Genomic DNA, 17233 nt, shown 5'->3' with positions numbered 1-17233 from the left:
CCCCCAGGGTGGACTATGCCCTCTCAGAGTCCCCAAGCTTCATAAAACGTACGCACATTATGACATTTCTCAGCTAACAATTACAGAGGGAAATTTACAGTCGCCCTCTGTGACTCAATACGTTTCTCACAGAGCAACGTGGGGGTCACATCTCGAATCACACCCCAAGTTCCTCAGGCAGGACATCGCAGCCACACGCAGGGGTGTGGGGACACCGCGCGAAGGCTCCGCAGGTGAGACGTGGACTGGGGGCTCCTGACCGACCAGGCAATGGTGGGGCTCAACCGGGCTAAGGGTTCGGGGATCAGGGACGGACGCGCCGGCATTTTCCAAATGCGTAGTTTGTTACTTATTCAAAGGCGCTTTCCTGGGTCTGTTTGCACTTTAGGAAATTGCTTGGGAGCTTGCGGTTGATGGTTGTCACGTTGTAATTGTTATCATTTAAAATCAAGGTGAACAGGCACCGGTGAGCATTCTTTTCCCATAGAACAGCTGGTTTTCAGCAACAGGAGGCCAACACTGGGCAGGAAACGCCTCAGTTTCTCAATGTAGGGACAGTAGCGCCCCCTGGTGGCCATTGGGGCTGCAGTGAAGATCTGCAGATGCTCTAGGGAAGGGGAGGGTGGGGGTGTCTCCCTCCTTAGAGGCTGGGACCCTCCCACACCCAGGCTGTGCTCACAGGGCCCAGCGTCTCCATCCTATAGGGCCCTGTTTTCTGTGCTGGCCCAGGGTAAATCTCTCTTTTGCTCCCTGGGCATCTATTGTCATTTTTTCTGAAAATAGCACCCCATTTTCCTTTGGGGAATCTCCCACATGCAGGTCACACAGTTCTCGAAGACCTAGCCTCCCCGCCCCCACCTCATGCATCAGGTGCACAGTGATTGGATGAGGGATGAGCACAAGACCCAAATCTGTCCAATGGGAGCCTGGCCTGGGACTTTTTTTTTTTTTTGCCAGAGCTATTGGGAAAGAAGCAGCCCCTTTCCACTGGGGCTAAGCTGGTCCATGGCATGTACGCCTGGAGTTTGTGTGATTGGGGCATCTCTGTCTCTGGCTGTAGGGGAAGCTGCTTGGAAATGAAGCTGACACAGAGTAAAGTGGATTTGAGAAAGCAGCTAGATCCAGCCATACCTGAAGCCAGTATGCTCCAGGGCATTTGCAGTTAAGTGAACCAGTTAAAATCTTCTCTCTAAGGTCAATGGGAATTGGGGAATCATACTCCCTACCTGATTTGTTCCAGGCCCTAATTCCTCCCTTCCTTCCCCTCCCCAAAAATGTCCTCATTGCTGCTTACATTTGCAAGTTCAGAGGCCACATTAATCAAAACCATCTTTATTATTTAAAGAGCATCCCGTCACCAGGGGCACCTAGATGGGAGTCCCCAGATGGCAGAATAATATTTACATGGGGGTTGGGACAGAGGCTCGGGTGGTCTCGGGGCTGAGTGGGCCCGCCACTGTGGAAGAGAGGGCCCTGGAGGCAGGGCATCCTTGGGCCTGTGGGCTGGGCCCAAGAAGAAAAATGTTCCATCCTAGGCCCAGTGTGGATCCCACCATGTGGGCCTGGCGCCACCTAGATCAACTCGGACCCTGGAGGCGAACGCATCGAGGAGAAGCCACGGGTCAGAGCTGGGTCACCATGCCGCTGGCCTCGGAGTGAGTCTGGGGAAAGACAACTGGGGGCTTCCGAGGTCTGAGAGGCCCCCCCCCGAAGTCCCACAACTTCCCTCCCCTCCCCGGAAGCCCTCTGAAGTCCGTCTGTTCCCCGGGGGCCTCTTCTAGGCCTGAGCTTGGGTTTCCTGAAAATTCTCTGCCTCCCTCTTCCCCCATCAATGTCCCAAACATCCCCACCCCTGGCTCCCATCCAGGCCCAACTTTCACCTTTATGACCTGGAAGATCCACTCCCGGAAGTCACTGACTTTGGTGTAGACACCTGGCTTCTGGGCCAGGGCACAGCCGGTGCCCCAGCTCACAATGCCGCACAGCCGCCAACGCGACGTCCGAGAGATGCTGTCCTCACACACGAAGGGACCACCACTGTCACCCTGGAAGGGGAAGGGGAGGCCTGGCTGGAGGCCAAGACGGGTGGCCAGGAAGCCCTCTCGGATGGCCATGGGGCCCCAGAGCCGTCGAGCCCTGAGAGAGGGAGCCCGGCCTCCCGTTGTCCTGTGTCTCCGTCCCCGAGCTGGCAGGGGCCAGGGCTGCCCCCATGCAGTCCCTACCTGGCAGGCATCAATGCCACCCTCAGGGTAGCCGGCACAGAACATCTTGGGCTTGATCTGGTTCCCATAGAAGTCAGGGCCATTGCAGACGTCATTGCTGATTATGGGGACTCGGGCCTCCTGGAGCACCCCAGCCTGTTGGCCTGGGGGTGTGCGGGCAAGGCTGGCAGAGCTGGGGAGCGTGCACACCCCCCTGCCCTCCTGGTGCCCACCCCACGCCCCTTGGTGTCCCTACACCCCGGGGCCGAGAGTCACTTGGCCGGCCGCACCGCCCTTCCCAGCCCAGCTCAGAGTCTCCCAGACGGGGCATCACGGCAGAGGACTGGACTCACCGTAGTACTGCGTGTTGCCCCAGCCCGTCACGGTGCAGACCTTGCCATCCACCAGGGCCTGGCCGGCAGCCGGGAGGCACACGGGCTGGATGTATTCTGCGAGAGAGACCGCGCTGGTCTAGCCCCTGCTGGCCAGCCCCACCTGGCACAGACCTCTGCCAGCGGCCTCTGGTGCCCCTGCGTTGTGGTGCCCTTGTGCAGTGCGCAACCCACGCAAGCAGTCCTGGCAGCCCTGACTACTGCCAGCTGGTGACTTCACCTGCTGGAGTCTCAGAGCTCTCAACTGTAGAATGAAACAATAATCGTTTCTCCCCAGAGGTTGTACTGAGAAATTGGTGAATTGTTGAGTAGCATGCCTGGCACGTAAGAGCGTTCATATACCCGGTGATAATAATAACAAAAACAGTAGAGTAACCTCTCTAAGCCCTTATATTAACCCTTTCAATTGTCTCAATAACCCTAGGAAGTCATTTTGCAGATAAGGGAAACTGAGGCACGGTGCGGTGAAGCCACGTGCCCAAAATCACACAGTTGGCAGGTACTCAGATCTGACTCCAAAGCCCATGCCCCCGATGCCCTTACCCCTCAGCCGTGGGCCTCAAACCCCAGCCACTCCTGCCCATCCCCCATGTCCCCAAAGACACGTCCTTACTTCAATATTCTTAACTCCGCCACCCTTTTCACTAAGGAGATAGGTTTTATTTGAAAGAAAAACACCTATCACTGCCTTCAGTGGGAAGCCAGTACCACCGATCAGGAAAAAGAAAATAAACATAAAAATAAACACAGTGCAAACCCCCACATGGCCCCGAATTCTCTGGGCACAGCCCGCATGTCAGGAGCACAGATGCCAGCGCCAGCCGGTCTGGGCACACGCCTTTGCCACTTGCCAGCTGTGGGAATCGGGCGTTATTTCCCTTCTTGGTGTTGGGGCCTTTCCCCATGTGGGAAAACAGGATCTCAACAGAGCTCGGCCGCGCCGGGGTGGGCCGGGCGGCTGTGAGAACTGAACGAGTTTGCACGCGGGACGCTTGGTTCGGCGCCGCACACGGGAGGCAGCGCGCGGGTGCGGCGTTCATCATCATTACCGCTGTGATGTTGTTTTATTGCATTACGTACGTTCATCATCATCGCTGTTATTAATTTATCACCGCCATCACAACCATTATCATAGTCGTGATTGTTATTATTACACTATGGCCTGCTCTGCTGGAGAGCTGCTGGCACCCAAGTGAGTTTTTCTCAGTGAGACCAAGAAATGCTCAGGGACCGCAGAGGGAATAACTCCCAGCTTACTTTCTAACTGACTCATTCATATAATTTTACATTTTCTCATTGCATTTCATCGAATTACTTTTTTGATGACAGCTCTATGGAGCTACAGTTCACATACCGTACAAGTCACCCACGAGCCAACGCTTTTCCTACGTTCAGATACGTGCAACCCTCTCTGCGATCGACGCAGAGCACCTCAGCACCCCCGAAAGAAGCCTTATATCCTTTCCCAGTCACCTCTCAATCTCCCCATCCCCATCCCCAGGCAACCCCCAGCCCACCTGCCACCCTGCCCGCCTTTCGCCTGCTGTCTGTTTCTGTGAGTTTGCCTAGTCTGGACATCTCAGGCCAGTGGAATCACACAGTATGTGGTCTTTGGGGTCTGGGTTCTCCCGCTTAGTATAACGTTTCCAAGGCTCATCCAGGCTGCGGCATCAATCAGCACTTCGTTCTTTTTAAGGTCGATATTATTCTAGTGTACGGCTATACCACACTTCCCTTATCCATTTGTCAGATGGTGCACACTTGGGTTGTGTATACACTTGGCTTGTTTCATTTCTCTCGGGTGTACACCCTAGGAGTGGAATCGTTGGGTTAAGCACTAACTTTATGCTGAACTTTTTCAGGAAATGCCAGACGGTTTCCCAAGGTGGCTGCACCAGTCACTCACAGCTAAGCCCAGTCTGTGCTCCTGGAGGTCACGCCCTACCACCCGAATCGTAAGTCTATTCTCCCAGGCCCCCTGGCTCCCTCCTCCGTCCTCCTGGCCTCAAGTCCCCAAGCCAAGGCCCAGCTCCCACCCTTACCTGTGAAGGGCAGAGGGCTGGACAGGTGGACCAGGGCGATGTCGTTGCTGTTCTCCTCGCTGTTGGGGTCTCGAAAGGGAAGGTAGCCCCCGTGGTAGACCACGGCTTGCACGGCCAGCTGCAGGCCGTGGGGAGAGTCCTGGGCCACAGCCCCAGCGAACACTCGCCAGCGGGACAGGACCCGGTTCCGCCTGCCGGGAAGAGCAGGGAGGGGTGGCGGCCTGCCCGGGCGCAGCTGCCCCGCCTCTCTGCTCCCCTGGCCCCCCACACTGGCGCAGGGAGGAAGGGACTCACTCGGGGAAACAGTGGGCAGCCGTCAGCACCCAGTCTCCGGACAGCAGGGACCCCCCGCACAGGTGCGCCCCGTCGTAGCGAAGGCTGACCTGCCACGGCCACCTGCCCAGGCTGCTGTCCTGGCCTCCCACGATGCGGTCCACGGGCAGCTTCCTGCGGCCGCAGTCTGTGGGAGACGGGGCGGTCGGGCCGGTGGAAGGAGCCTGGCGCCCCGGCCCCCAGAGCCCGGGACTGGCCCTGCCCTGGGGAGGGTCTCAGGGGACGCAGCCCCCAGAGCGTCTAAGGGGGGTGCTGAGTTTCAGGGTCTCACCTTGGCAGACGGTAGCCAAGAAACGGCCCCTGGGACAGTCACTGAGAGAGACAAAATACAGAAACCAATCAAGACGGACAAAAGGAAAACGAGCAGAGCGGGTGCGGGGTGCCCTGGGAGCAGCGGGGGCCGGGGCGTCGCCCCCACCCGCCCGCTGCCGTCCTCACCACACGGAGATGACCTCCAGCAGCCTCTGGGCATGGGGCAGCCTCCCCTCGTCCACGCAGAAGAAGCCCGACGTGCCGTTGGCGCCCACCGTCCTCACGTCCAGCTCGGAGTGGGCCAGTGCCCTGGGCAGGGCAGGGGTCAGGCCTGCTCCCCCCGCCCCTCCCGGCCCCCACCCCTCCGGGGGGCCTCAGTACCTGAGGAAGCCCATCTCCTCACAGCTGAGCCCGGCCACCCTGGCGTTGGAGCGCGAGGAGCACAGCAGCCGCCACGTCCCTTCTGTCTGGTCAAACACCGTGAGCCTCGCGTCCACGGGGCTGACCTGCACTGCAGGGCAACAGGGCCGGGGCGCCTGGGTCCCACAGCCGGGCTCCCGACGCGCCCCCAGCCCGGGCTCCTCCCCGCCCGTCCTGCAGCCACGTGGTTTTAGCCCTGACCCCAGCGGGGCCCGTCAGGGCACCCCACCCCCACAGCTGTGACTGCAGCTGGGACCGAGCGAGACTCGAGACTCGAGACTCGATGGCTCAAGTCAGACCAATGAGCTGCAGCCCTGGGACTTTGGCCCGCGGGAAACCAGGAGCAATCCTCATCCTGCCAGGGTTCCTAAGCTGGCTGCTCCCGTCTGGGGCTGGCTGGGGGGCAGTGTGTGCTGGGAACTGATGTTCCCTGAAGTCCCCCGTCTGCTGCCAACAGGAAGTCAGCAGAACCCTGTTAACGCTGGCCCTCGGGGTGCTTATTTAGCTTTACCCAAAGTGCCAGCTCTACTTTAGGCAATGCACAAATTGCCACAGCAATGCACAAGTCGGACAAAACCCCTGCCCCGGTGATGCCCAAGGCCCAGCAGGTGAGACGGAGTAGCGGATGGGACAGACGAATAAAGTAGTTCGTGTGTCACAAGGACAGAAGGGGCCGTGGGGACACATAAAACTCAAGAGAGGGAGGGGAGCCGTTGTGGGGGGGTGAGGCTGCACTTTTCAATGTGTGGGCCGGGCTGGGAAGGGGGCGGGTGGACAGGGCGCTGGAGGAGGTGAGAAGGAGTCCTGCAGATACCGAGGGGACAGCAAAGTAGGCCAAGGGAGAGCCCGTGCAAAGGCCCCGGGGCTGGAGTCCAGAGCGGAGGAAGCGAGGGGAAGAGAAGGGCCGAGAGGTGGGAAATGGATCAACGTTAGGCTTCTCTGTTGCCTGGAGCCAGGTGAAGCCCAGGCGGGGCTCCCCCACCTGACCCAGTGTTCCCAGGCCCCCGCTGGCTGCAGGTGGGGACCAGACCGCGGGAGCAGGGACAGAGCAGGAGACCAGGGAGGAGGCTGCTGGCATGCCCAGGCTGGAGGGGACGGAGGCCGGGCCAGGGTGGGGGCGGTGGAGGGGAGAAGGGCTGAGATTCTGGAGACGGGATTTGCCGAGAGACTGGACTCATGCGTGAATGTCGAGGAAAGTGAGGGTTCGGGGACAACCCGAGGTGTCTGGCCTGAACCGCTAGGATGGAGCTGACACTGGCAGAGATGGGGACGGTGGGGAGGGGCAGGTCTGGGGAAAGATCAGCTGTAAAACTCTTTGTCCTTTTCTCACGAGCCTCCTGTGTGGTTCTGAGAGCACGTTCTGGGAAAACGAGTCAGCCGAAAACCTGCTTTTCCGTCCTCTTAGGAGGAAACCGGTGGGGCCGCGCCCCAGCCGAGAGGTCTGGACAAGGAGAGGCGGGGCTTCCAAGGAGAGCCCTGGGCTGCTGAGGACCTACTGTGTGCCCAGGGCGAGGCTACATGCTCTCCCTGCCCCACTGCCAACCGAGCCCTCACCGCACCCCCGAGGGGTCACAAAGATCACCCCCATTTTCCAGACGTGGAAACCGAAGCTTGGACGGGGGGGTGACGTGCCCAACATCACCAAGTGCGTGAGAGGCAGAAAGAGGGGATTTGAAATCAGGCCTAGTGACTCCAAACCCCCAGCTTTCAACGTCGTCCTAGACAGCCCCTCGCGTGCCCCCCGCCCCCCCCAGGCTTAAACAACAGCAAAGTAATAATAACACTGGCTCCGTTTACTGGGGGAGGTCACTGGGCCAGCCCCATGTTAGGTGTCACATCTGGGTGGTTCCTTGAATCCCACAACCATCCCAGGAGATAGCGACCATTTCTATGCCCATCTTACAGATGGGGAAACTGAGGCTCAAGGGCATACAGCTAACATACAGGAATCGAACACAGACCTCCATATTCCTGCTCCGTCTGTGGGTCTCGCAGCAACCCTTGCCTGTCCCCACCCCAAAAGCACTCATCCACGACCAGGACCGAGAAGCCACCCGGCTGCCTCAGTGGGAGCAGGGGACGCCTGGCACCCCTGCTGGGTGGTGCCCACCACCCCCTGAGTTCCAAGACCAAGACTTGGGGTTTGACATACCAGCTGAGGCAGGGGGGTGGATTTTTATTTTAAAATGACTCCTAACTGCTTCAGAAATGTGATTTCCAGACAGTGTGAGGTTTTCGGGGGGCGAAAAATGGCACTCTATGGAAGTGTGTTGGGGGAGTCGGGGGGGCAGCAAATGCCCCTTCCAGCTATTTTTAACGCCACATTCTGTGCCACTGTTCCTCACTTTTAAAGCCTTTATTCATGTTTCTATTATTTTAAGCAACACAAAAAGCATGTTCTGGGCCACCTCATGTGCTCCCCAAATTGTCTGATATATTTAGAGATGTGAAAATCTCAGAAAAACGAGGTAGCAATACAGTTTCGGAGTTGTTTTTGTTTGTTTGTTTGTTTCCTAATTTCCCCAATATTTTTGAAAAACCCTGAGTACAAGGAAAGGGTGCCAGCCAGAGCCGGGTCTGACTCGTGACCCACTTACACTCCAGATGAAGGCTCAGGTCGAGCTAGTCCTTCTTGGGGACTTGTCTTTCGGCTCATTCGTTAAGCAAAGATTTCCTGAGCACCTACTTTGTGCCAGGCACTGTCTGACAGTAAACAAAGTATCCCTGCCCCCTGGGAAGGTTCAAGCCTGAAGGGTGAGAAACCGAAGCTCGCGTTTATGGTGTGGCTAAGAGCCAAGCCCTGCGGGGATAAGCATCTCCTCAGATGAATTGTCACCTGAACCTTCTCACCCCATCTCACAGATGAGGAAACTGAGGATCAGAGAGGCCCACAGCTCAGAAGTGACAGTCTAGAACCGAAACCTGCTTCTAGGTGTGAGCTGGAAAGAAGCAGGTGAGCTAAGGCTTCCTGCAAAGGGGTCGTTTGAGGGAGAGGCAGCCCAGGGACTGGAGCCCAGGCGGTGTGGGAAGCAAGTGTGAGGTGGGGGTGAGGAGGGGCCCCCACACCGGGAGGCTTGGAGCCTGCGAGGTGTTGGGATTTTACCTGCTCACACGGGAGCCACTGTGGGTGGCTTTTGGCAGGGGCGTGGTCCCTTTTCTCTGCCACTTGTCTCACGTGTGGTCTTGGGCAAGTGAGTTCACTTCCCTGGGCCTCAGTTTCCCCATGTGCAAAATGCCAGGATGGTAACAGCCCCAACCGCTCGGGCCTGCTGGTAAACGCTGCAGCAATCACTTCGCCTGTTTCTTGGCAAACTCAAACCCCAGCGCTGCCACTTACGAGCTCTGTGACCTGGGTCAAGTCGCTTGGCCTTTCTGTGCCTCGGTTTCCCCATATGGAAATGGGTTGTTGTGAAGAGTTAATGACTTGATACCATAAAGTCCTGGCACGTGGAAATGCTCTCGAGCGTGGGCGGGGATGGTCAATGTTGACGTTGGCTTTTTATGCCTGGATCTTCATTTCTTTTAGCACGAGCCGAATCCTTTACGGAATCAGATGAGGCTCGTTGCGGGTGTGAAAAATCCATCCCACCACCCAACTCCCCGCTTCTTCCTGCCGCCCGGCATCATGGAACGGCAGCTTGGAGTTGGCACTGGGGAAGATTCATTCATTCATCCCACAATTATTAATAGTTTCTTCATCTATTCATTCGTGCATCCATGCATTCCGCACGCCTGCAGAGACGTCTAAAATGGACACGTCGAAGAGCTATTCCCGGCCCCATCATTCACCAGCTGTGTGAACTCCCTGGTCCTCACTTTCCACATCTGTAAAATGGGGCCGATAATAGCAACTACCTCCTGGGAGAGCTAGAAAGGTCCACTGAATTCATACCATGCCTCTCAAACGTGTTTTGACCATATCCCACAGCACGAAATATATATATATATATTTTTTTTTTTGAGACAGAGTCTCACTCTTTTGCCCGGGCTAGAGTGAGTGCCGTGGCATCAGCCTAGCTCACAGCAACCTCAGACTCCTGGGCTCAAGCGATCCTCCTGCCTCAGCCTCCCGAGTAGCTGGGACTACAGGCATGCGCCACCATGCCCGGCTAATTCTTTTTCTATATATTTTAGTTGGCCAATTAATTTCTTTCTATTTTTAGTAGAGATGGGGTCTCGCTCTTGCTCAGGCTGGTTTTGAACTCCTGAGCTCAAACAATCCGCCCGCCTCGGCCTCCCAGAGTGCTAGGATTACCGGCGTGAGCCACCGCGCCCGGCCACGAAATATATTTTTACATTATGATGTAGCCCGCAGAAGCCCTGTCGTCTGGGGCAAACCACCACACTGCTCTGAGCCTCAGTTTCCCCATCTGTAAAATGAGAGCAACAGCCCCACCCTCTCACGGCTGCTGCAAGGAGGCAGTGGGGTTGCGTGGATATGAACACACAAAACCAAAACAAAAGATTAACAAAACCTTTTTTTTCCTGAGAGAGATGCACCCTGATATTTTCATATTTTCTATTCCGTACTTTTAAAAAATGTGGTTTTTCCAGCTCAGTGATTTAATTTCCCGATGCACTAGTGGGTTCTACATCTGGAGTCTGGAAAACACTGGGTCAGACACGGGAGGTGTTTAGTGCCTGGCACACACAGGCCCTCAGCACAAACGCGCTATTATCATTAGCACGTCTGCGCATCCGCACATGCACGCAAAAAATAACTTCTGTCGCGCTCCCTCCAGACGCAGGCCTGCCCTGGGGCGCCCCGAGGGTCCGGCTGCTCGCTCACCTGGATACAGCGGCTCCTGGTCGCTCCTGAGGAGAACAGTCGCTGCAGAGAAGGCAGAGGTGAGGGCGGGCTGGAGGCTGCAGGGCCCAGGGCGGGTCAGAGGCACGGGGATCACTCTCACCAATGGCCCAGGACGCCGCCCCGATGCCCATCAGGAGCAGCAGGGTCCCCACAGTGAGAGCGGCCACCTTGGGTCCGGAGCAGCATGGCACGGTCCGGCCACCTGCAACAGACACCATGCTGGGGCCACAGCCAGGCCCCTCCTCATCGCGGCAGGGTCTGGGCGCCGGGCCCGCTCTGCCCTGCCCCCCGAGGCTGACGGATTCCGCCTGAGCAGGCGGCCCCCTGCACCCCGTTTCCCGGGGCAGCGGCTGGCTGGGCCCTGCCGCCCCTGCTGCCTGAACAAGCAGGTGTCTGACTCCCCAGGGGTTCCAGCTGGGAAGGGGGCACGGCTGGGCCAGCTGCCACCCTCCCGGCCTCCCTTCCAGCACTTTCCTGGCACTTATGGGATTTCTCCTCCCCAGCGACGCTGCGCTTTTATGTTTCCGTCATTGCTTTGTGCCGTCGTTTCTTGGGCCTCTCACTCCTGCCAACTTTCCCAGATGTTCTTGGAGCCTCTTGGGGACTGTGACCCCTGACCTTTCCTCACTGCCGCCTTTCTTCCTGCTGTTCTAGATGCTTTGCCCTGGTACCCCCCGAGCCAGACCCCCCTCACAGGACGCAGCTCCCAGCCAATCCGCCCCTGGAGGTGGAGAATCCAAATTTGCCAGCCTCGCTTAAAATACTGGCCTCACCCCTTCCTAGCGGGGACCTTGGGCAGGCAGCATCGTTTCTTTGAGCCTCAGTGTCCTCGTCTATTAAATGGGCATCTACCTAGTACCCACTCCTGCAAATAACACTTTAAAGTTCTTTTAAATAATAATAATAGCCAAACTGAGCTCATTAACTCATTCAGTCCTTGTCTCAACCCCACATGATGATCCTCACGCTTCAGGGAGCTCAGAGGGCTGGAGTCACCTGCCCACAGTGACTCAACCTGGACCAGGAAGGGTCCCGAACCCTGGGCAGGTGTGGTGCCGGGTCCCAAGCCTATGGCCACAAAGCCACACTACCGCTCACCCAGTGGGAGTGCCTGGCACAGGGCAGGTTCTGAAAATGCTGTGTGGTCCTGGGCAACTGCCTACACCTCCCTGAGCCTCATTTTTTCCATCGGTAAAATGGGACTTTACTTGCTTACCATCCTACTGAGCACCCACTGTGTGCCTGGCCCGTTCCAGGCTCTGGGAACGCACCCCAAACAAGACAGATGAGGTTATGGCTCAAAGGGGGTTCGCGCCTGTAGACGGGGAGTTGGGGAAATCAACGCGTAAACAAGTGAATGAACCGGATAGTTTCCAGATTGCAGCAAAGGCAGTGAAGACAGCAATGCAGGCTGTAGGCGCAGATGGGCCACTAAAGGGGGAGCAGGGAGGCCTCCCCAGGAAGAGACTTCTGAGCTAAGATCTGGAAGGCGAGGTGCCAGCCACGCGAAGACCTCAGGGAAGAGCATTGTGGGCAGAGGGAACAGCACAGGCAAAGGCCTTGCGGCAGGAATAAGCACGATGCGCGTGATCTGAGAGGGCTGGAGAGGCCACGGAGGTGGCCAGACAGCACGGGCTTGAGGAAGGCGGCGGAACCAAGGCTGGGCCTGCTAAGGAGGACTGGTGGCCCAGGGAGGAGAGGGACTTTACCCCAGTGCAACAGAGGTCCTGGCCCCTTGGCCGGGATTGCGGGAGGACCAACAGGCAGGGCTGCTAAAAGCCTTCAGCTGGGCCTGGCTCGGGCTCAACTGCCCTTGGCGTCTGCAGAACAGGCCCAGGGCTGCCCCCTGCACCCGTGGCGGTATGGCTGGCGGGCACAGCGCCAGGCCGGCACCCGGATCAGAGCAGGGGGCAGTCCCGGACCTTCTTGGGACGGGCACTGTCTGAGTGTCTTAAGAAGTTGAGAGCTCAGTGGCTCCTATCAAGGCATGAGGGCAAACTCCCTTCCCCCAGAGAGGCCCCGGGGGGCCGGGCCAATCCAGCCCCTGCTGGTTGAGCCCTGCCTGTCCTGAGAGGGACATGCCAGCCCCCCAACTCTGCCCACCCACCCTCCTGGTTCCAGCGGGAGGTCTTAGCTCCCTGTAGCTATCAGGCTGGTCCTGATTTCTTTGTTTTCAGAGGCGCCTGCCAGGGCTCTCAGCCACGCAGAATCCGGCCTACAGGTCCCGGCAGGTTTGGTGGGACAGGAAGCAGTGCCACCCTGTGTCTCCTCGGCTGAGAGGAAGAACCTCCTTCCACGATTTCTAGTTCAGAGAACTTCAGGCGCCTCTAAAACAGGTGCCTCTGGTGGGACAGGAAGCGTCCTCACTCTGGTCCCCCAGTGTGGGACGCATCCACCCTGTGTGTCTTTGCTGGGACAGGAAGTGTCCTCATTCTCGGTGAGAGGTGGCATCGGCAACCCCATGATCCCCTGGAGGCGACAGGGGCTTTTGCTCGGTAAGTCCCCACTCCTCCCTGAGACTCTGCCCCCTGCTTCTCCGGCACCCCCAGATGCCCCACATCGTCTCACAGGACAGTTCTGTCCCCACTGTTCAGTCGCAAAGCCCTCAGAGGTGACACCTTTGGAGTCTTACGTGACTCCAACTTCCTTAACGAAACGCTCTCCTCTTTGGACTTCCGGGACACCGTGCACACCCGATCTTCCTTCTGCTTCTCTGACAGCGCTGTATCCGCGACCCTCTACCTCCTCCCTGAAATCTGAGTTCCTCGGGTGGGCCGCAGCCCCCGCTCCTCCCCAGTCCGTCCCACCCGCCGCTGTGGCTCGTTTCTCCTCTGTGTCCCCAGCCCTGGACTCTCCTCTAAGTCCCGGATCAGGGGTCCTGCAGCCTCTTGGAACCGCACCCACCAGGTCCCGGAATGGCCTCGACGTCCCCCTGGACGTGTTCTTCCTCCCAGGCCCCGTGTCAGAGGCCCCCATCTCCAGGACTGTCCCTTGTCTGCAGGACACTTCTCCCCCGTCCCCTCCAACAGCTTCCAGGCCCACAGCCCCTCGGGCCTCCTGACTGACTCCCATTCCCGCCCTTCCACAGCCCGGCCTCGGCGCAGCCTCCCGCTCTGTGCACCCTGGACCAGAAGCCTGGAGAACTTAAATACCAAATCCAACCTGTCCCTTCCCTACCTGTAACCCTCTGTGGCTCCCCAGTGCCCCCAGGACAGAGGCTAAGGCCTGGCATTTCCAGCCCCTCATCAAGGATATAAGCTTAGCTTTTAGGGATTTGGGGATTGAACATGTGTTTCCCCAAGTTCCCAGATAGCCACGCGGGTCATTATCACACACCTGATAGAGTTTCCAAAAAGCAACCCAAAGCACAGAACCTCGGAGAATACAGATCGGACAAGAGAAACAAAGAATAACCAGCAGCGCCACCTTGTGGAGAGACCCAGCACTGCCAAGGAATCAGCCCGCCCCTCACCAAAACGAGTCCCAAACCAGCCTGGTCCAGCTGTGCGCCTCGCCTCCCTCCCAGCTCGGCTTCCATCATCACCTCCAGAAATTCAAACATCTGTGTGCCACTGCACGCCGCTGCGACACCCCTCCCCCAGCTTCCAGCTTTGCTCTTCCTCTGCCCGGCGTCCTTTGAGTTGCAACTCAGATACCACCTCCTCCAACTCCAAGTCCCCAGGTGGCACAGGGAACCTCGCCTTGGGCACGCTCCAGCAGCAATAGCAGTAACACATACACCAGCAGCCGCTGCCCACTCACAGCCCTGCCCTAACCCCGTCCTGTCCGGCCCAGTTCCCTTAAATCCTTGTCGCTGTCAATGAGCAAGGTGCCACTGCCATCATCTCGTTTGCAGAGGAGGAAGGGAGGTCCCAGAGGTGTGGCCGCCAACCCAGGGTCGCTCAGCAAGTAAGTGCAGCATCAGAACCTTCAGCATCAGGGTCCAGGTGTGACTCCCCCAGGCCTCCAGCGCCAGCAGCAGGCCTGCCCTCCAAGACCAGCAGAGCCCTCCCTGCGCCTGTTCTCTGTGTGCAGCTGGACCATCTCTGCCATCCGGGCATCTCTGCTTTTCTTCCCTGGTTCATTCCTCCATAGTTTCCGGCCCTGGTCCCCGCCTGCCGTCAGCTCCAAGAAAGACATCGTCCCCAAGGAGCCAGCTCTGTTGTCCACCTGCTCAACTAGGGTGCGGCACCTTCTCTGGCGTATCTGGGAGCCGGGGTCAGCTGAACAGTTTGGGGTCTGAGGCGGCCAGAGAGGCCCGAGGAGGCCAGAGATCCGTGCTAACCACCTCGGCCAACATACTCAGTGCTTCCTGCCCGCCACGGCATCCCATCCTCACGCCACGTGGCGAGGTGTGCACTGTGACCTCATTTTACAGATGAGGAGAGATGGACGCCCAGAGAAGGTAAGATGCTTGCCCAGGGCCACACAGCTAGAAATGCCACTGCCTGGGACTGACCCCAGCTAGCCTGGGTCCAGGAAGAAAAGAGGGGGTCCGCATGAGCTGGGGGACAGTAGGAAGGAAAGGCTGCCCCTAACCAGGGCCCTCCAGCTGGCTCCCAAGTGTGGAAGAGGTGGAGAGGGAGCCAGGAGGCCTGCAGCCCGCGCTGGGAGCCGCCAGGAGCCCCAGCTACTGCGTCGGGCGGTTTCTCTCCATCATCCTTGTGGGTTGTGGTGTGTGTCTCACGTGTTGAGCCCCATGCTGGTGCCTCCCGTGTTCCATGCCCCCAACCACCTCACAGAGGCAGTACTAGGGTCCACGCTCCACCCAGAGGGAAACTGAGGCCCAGAGAAATGATGTCACTTGCATAAGACCACACAGCAAAAAGATGGCAGGAACGAGTTCGAATGCCAGCCTGTGTGTCTGACTCAGAATCTGTGTCCGTAACTGCGGTAGCTGTGGTCTCCCCACCCTAGCCCCAGGGAGAGCGCAGGTCTGGGGTTAGCCGAGAAACCACTGGGGGTGAGGGGAAACTGAGGCCAGGTGCCAGGAAGGTCACATGGGGTAGCAGGGAGGCAGGCGGTGGGACAGGCGCACAGAAAGTGGGGTTAATAGTTAATCAGGTGGAGGAGGCCTCCGAGGGGTGGAGACGGGGGTGGGAGGAGTGCTCCACCGGGAGGAGGGTCGAGAGAGGCGCCAGGCAGAGCCAAAGTCAAGTCTGGGCTCGGGGAAGGGGGACTCACCCTCCTTCTCCGCCATGTCACAGCCTCTTGTTAATGATTCCCCGGCTGACCTCCTGGGCCGGGGTGGGACCTGTGGGGAGAGGAGCGGGGAGGCAGGGCGTGGGGGAGCCCAGCCCAGCCCAATCCTGGCGCCCCAGTCCCAGGCGCCCGTCCAGGGAGGCTGGAGGGCCGGGGCCTTGGCCAGAGCACGCTGTGATCACGGACGCAGACCGGGCTGGGTTCAAGGCTGGGGTCAGTGTCTAACCAGCGGCCAGGGGATGACTGGATTTGCGGGACCGGGGACCCCCATGCCGGAGCCTGGGGAGGAGGGGCCTGAGGATCGGAACTCCTGGGCCAGAGGGAAGAGAGGGCTGAGGGGCCTGACCTCCTGCGTCCTGGGAAAGCAGGAATCTGGGGGCCGGGACTCCCCAGCATGAGGGCGGAGGGGGGAACTGAGGCCCGTCCTCCGCGTCTGAAGGAAGAGCGGGCTGGAACGCCGGTCCTTGGAGAGAAGTCAGAGGGCCCACTCTTCGGGGTCCTGGGGGCCCCTCTATGAGGAGGTGGGCATCAGGCCGAGTAGGAGGTGAGGGCGCCCCTGTCCTCGGGGCTGGAACCGTGAGTGGGGGCCCTGGTTCTTACCCTGGGGTCCGGCAGGTGGGGGCGGAGCTGCGAGATGGTGCTGGTTTGGGGTCAGTCTCCAGGCCTGGGCAGGAGCATGGTGGCCCGCAGCAGCGGGCGGCCGGGAGGCAGAGGCGGTGGCGTGGGGCCTGCTAGGCCAGCTGCCTCACCTGAGGAGGAGGGGGCTGGGCGAGGGGCGGGGGAAGGGGCGGGGAGGGGCCGGACAATGGGATTGGCAGCGCTGGAGGCCACCTGGCTGGTGGGACTGGGACTGCCCGGGCTGGACCTGGCGGGCTGGGGACCGGCCGTGCCTCCAGCCTCCAGGGGCCCAGGTGTGCCGGTGTGCGGGGAGGTGGGAGCAGGGACAGGCTCGGCCGAGGGCTGGGGGTGCCTGGAGCACTGAAGGATGGACTCAGAGGCGCCAGCACCCCCTGCCCGGCCTCTGCCCCACCTCGATCAGCGCCTGTGCCTCCCAGCACCCCCCGCCCGGCCTGGGGCCATGCTGCCTGCCATTTCCTGCACCCCCTGCCCAGTTCCCGAACAGGGAAGTCCCGCCCCGACCCCAGCCCCCTTCCCTGCCCTGACTCCAGCCCCAGCGCAGCCGCCGGGCCCGGCCCACCCTCCCCCAGCCCCCTCCCCCAGCTGCTTTCCTACAAGTCACGGGGGCTGGTTTGCTTTGGCAGCCTCTCTGTCGCCTGCAGAAGTGACCTCTGGAGCCAGGAAAGTCCTGGACAGGGGGGAGGGGGGCTTGGCCCGGAAAAGGCAGCACCGAGTGCTGAGGCCCAGGCCAAGGGGCCGGAAGCAGATACACAGCGTCCCACAGCAGCCAGGAGCGTCCCCGTCAGAGCCCAGGGCCAGATAAACACCCAGACACACCAGGGTCACCATCAGACACCTGCCTGTGGTCAGCCACACACCCGCACGCCCTCGACCACGGCTGTGCACCCCTGCCCTCCGCGCCCCACCCCCGCTCCCTCGGGCTCCTTCCCACGCACCTGCCAC

At 59.4% G+C, this 17233-nt stretch overlaps 1 protein-coding gene across 4 annotated transcripts; it reads right to left on the bottom strand.

Annotated features, from left to right (window-relative positions):
• Positions 1-1316: 1316 nt before the first annotated feature.
• Positions 1317-16405, bottom strand: HPN (hepsin). 4 transcript variants are annotated; one of them, XM_012651581.1, is made up of 13 exons: positions 16253-16405; positions 15635-15704; positions 10551-10652; positions 10430-10471; positions 5602-5731; positions 5407-5529; positions 5240-5280; positions 4930-5095; positions 4636-4826; positions 2555-2650; positions 2223-2365; positions 1881-2045; positions 1317-1675 (listed from the first exon to the last, which is right to left on the bottom strand). In XM_012651581.1, the coding sequence occupies exons 2-13, from the start codon at positions 15648-15650 to the stop codon at positions 1634-1636; spliced, it is 1257 nt and encodes a 418-aa protein (XP_012507035.1). In that variant the 5' UTR covers positions 15651-15704; positions 16253-16405; the 3' UTR covers positions 1317-1633. The 4 variants fall into 4 exon arrangements, with proteins under 4 accessions (XP_012507035.1, XP_012507036.1, XP_012507039.1 ...); XM_012651582.1 differs by having other exon boundaries at positions 1317-1661; XM_012651585.1 differs by lacking the exons at positions 10551-10652; positions 15635-15704; positions 16253-16405 and adding an exon at positions 10171-10252 and having other exon boundaries at positions 10430-10466.
• Between the last annotated feature and the right edge of the window lie 828 nt (positions 16406-17233).

This window comes from Propithecus coquereli, unplaced genomic scaffold, assembly GCF_000956105.1.
Source record: "Propithecus coquereli isolate 6110/MARCELLA unplaced genomic scaffold, Pcoq_1.0 Scaffold358, whole genome shotgun sequence".
Lineage (NCBI taxonomy): Eukaryota > Metazoa > Chordata > Mammalia > Primates > Indriidae > Propithecus > Propithecus coquereli.
Note: the sequence above shows the minus strand (reverse complement) of the source record. Positions and strands in the feature narration are given on the sequence as shown.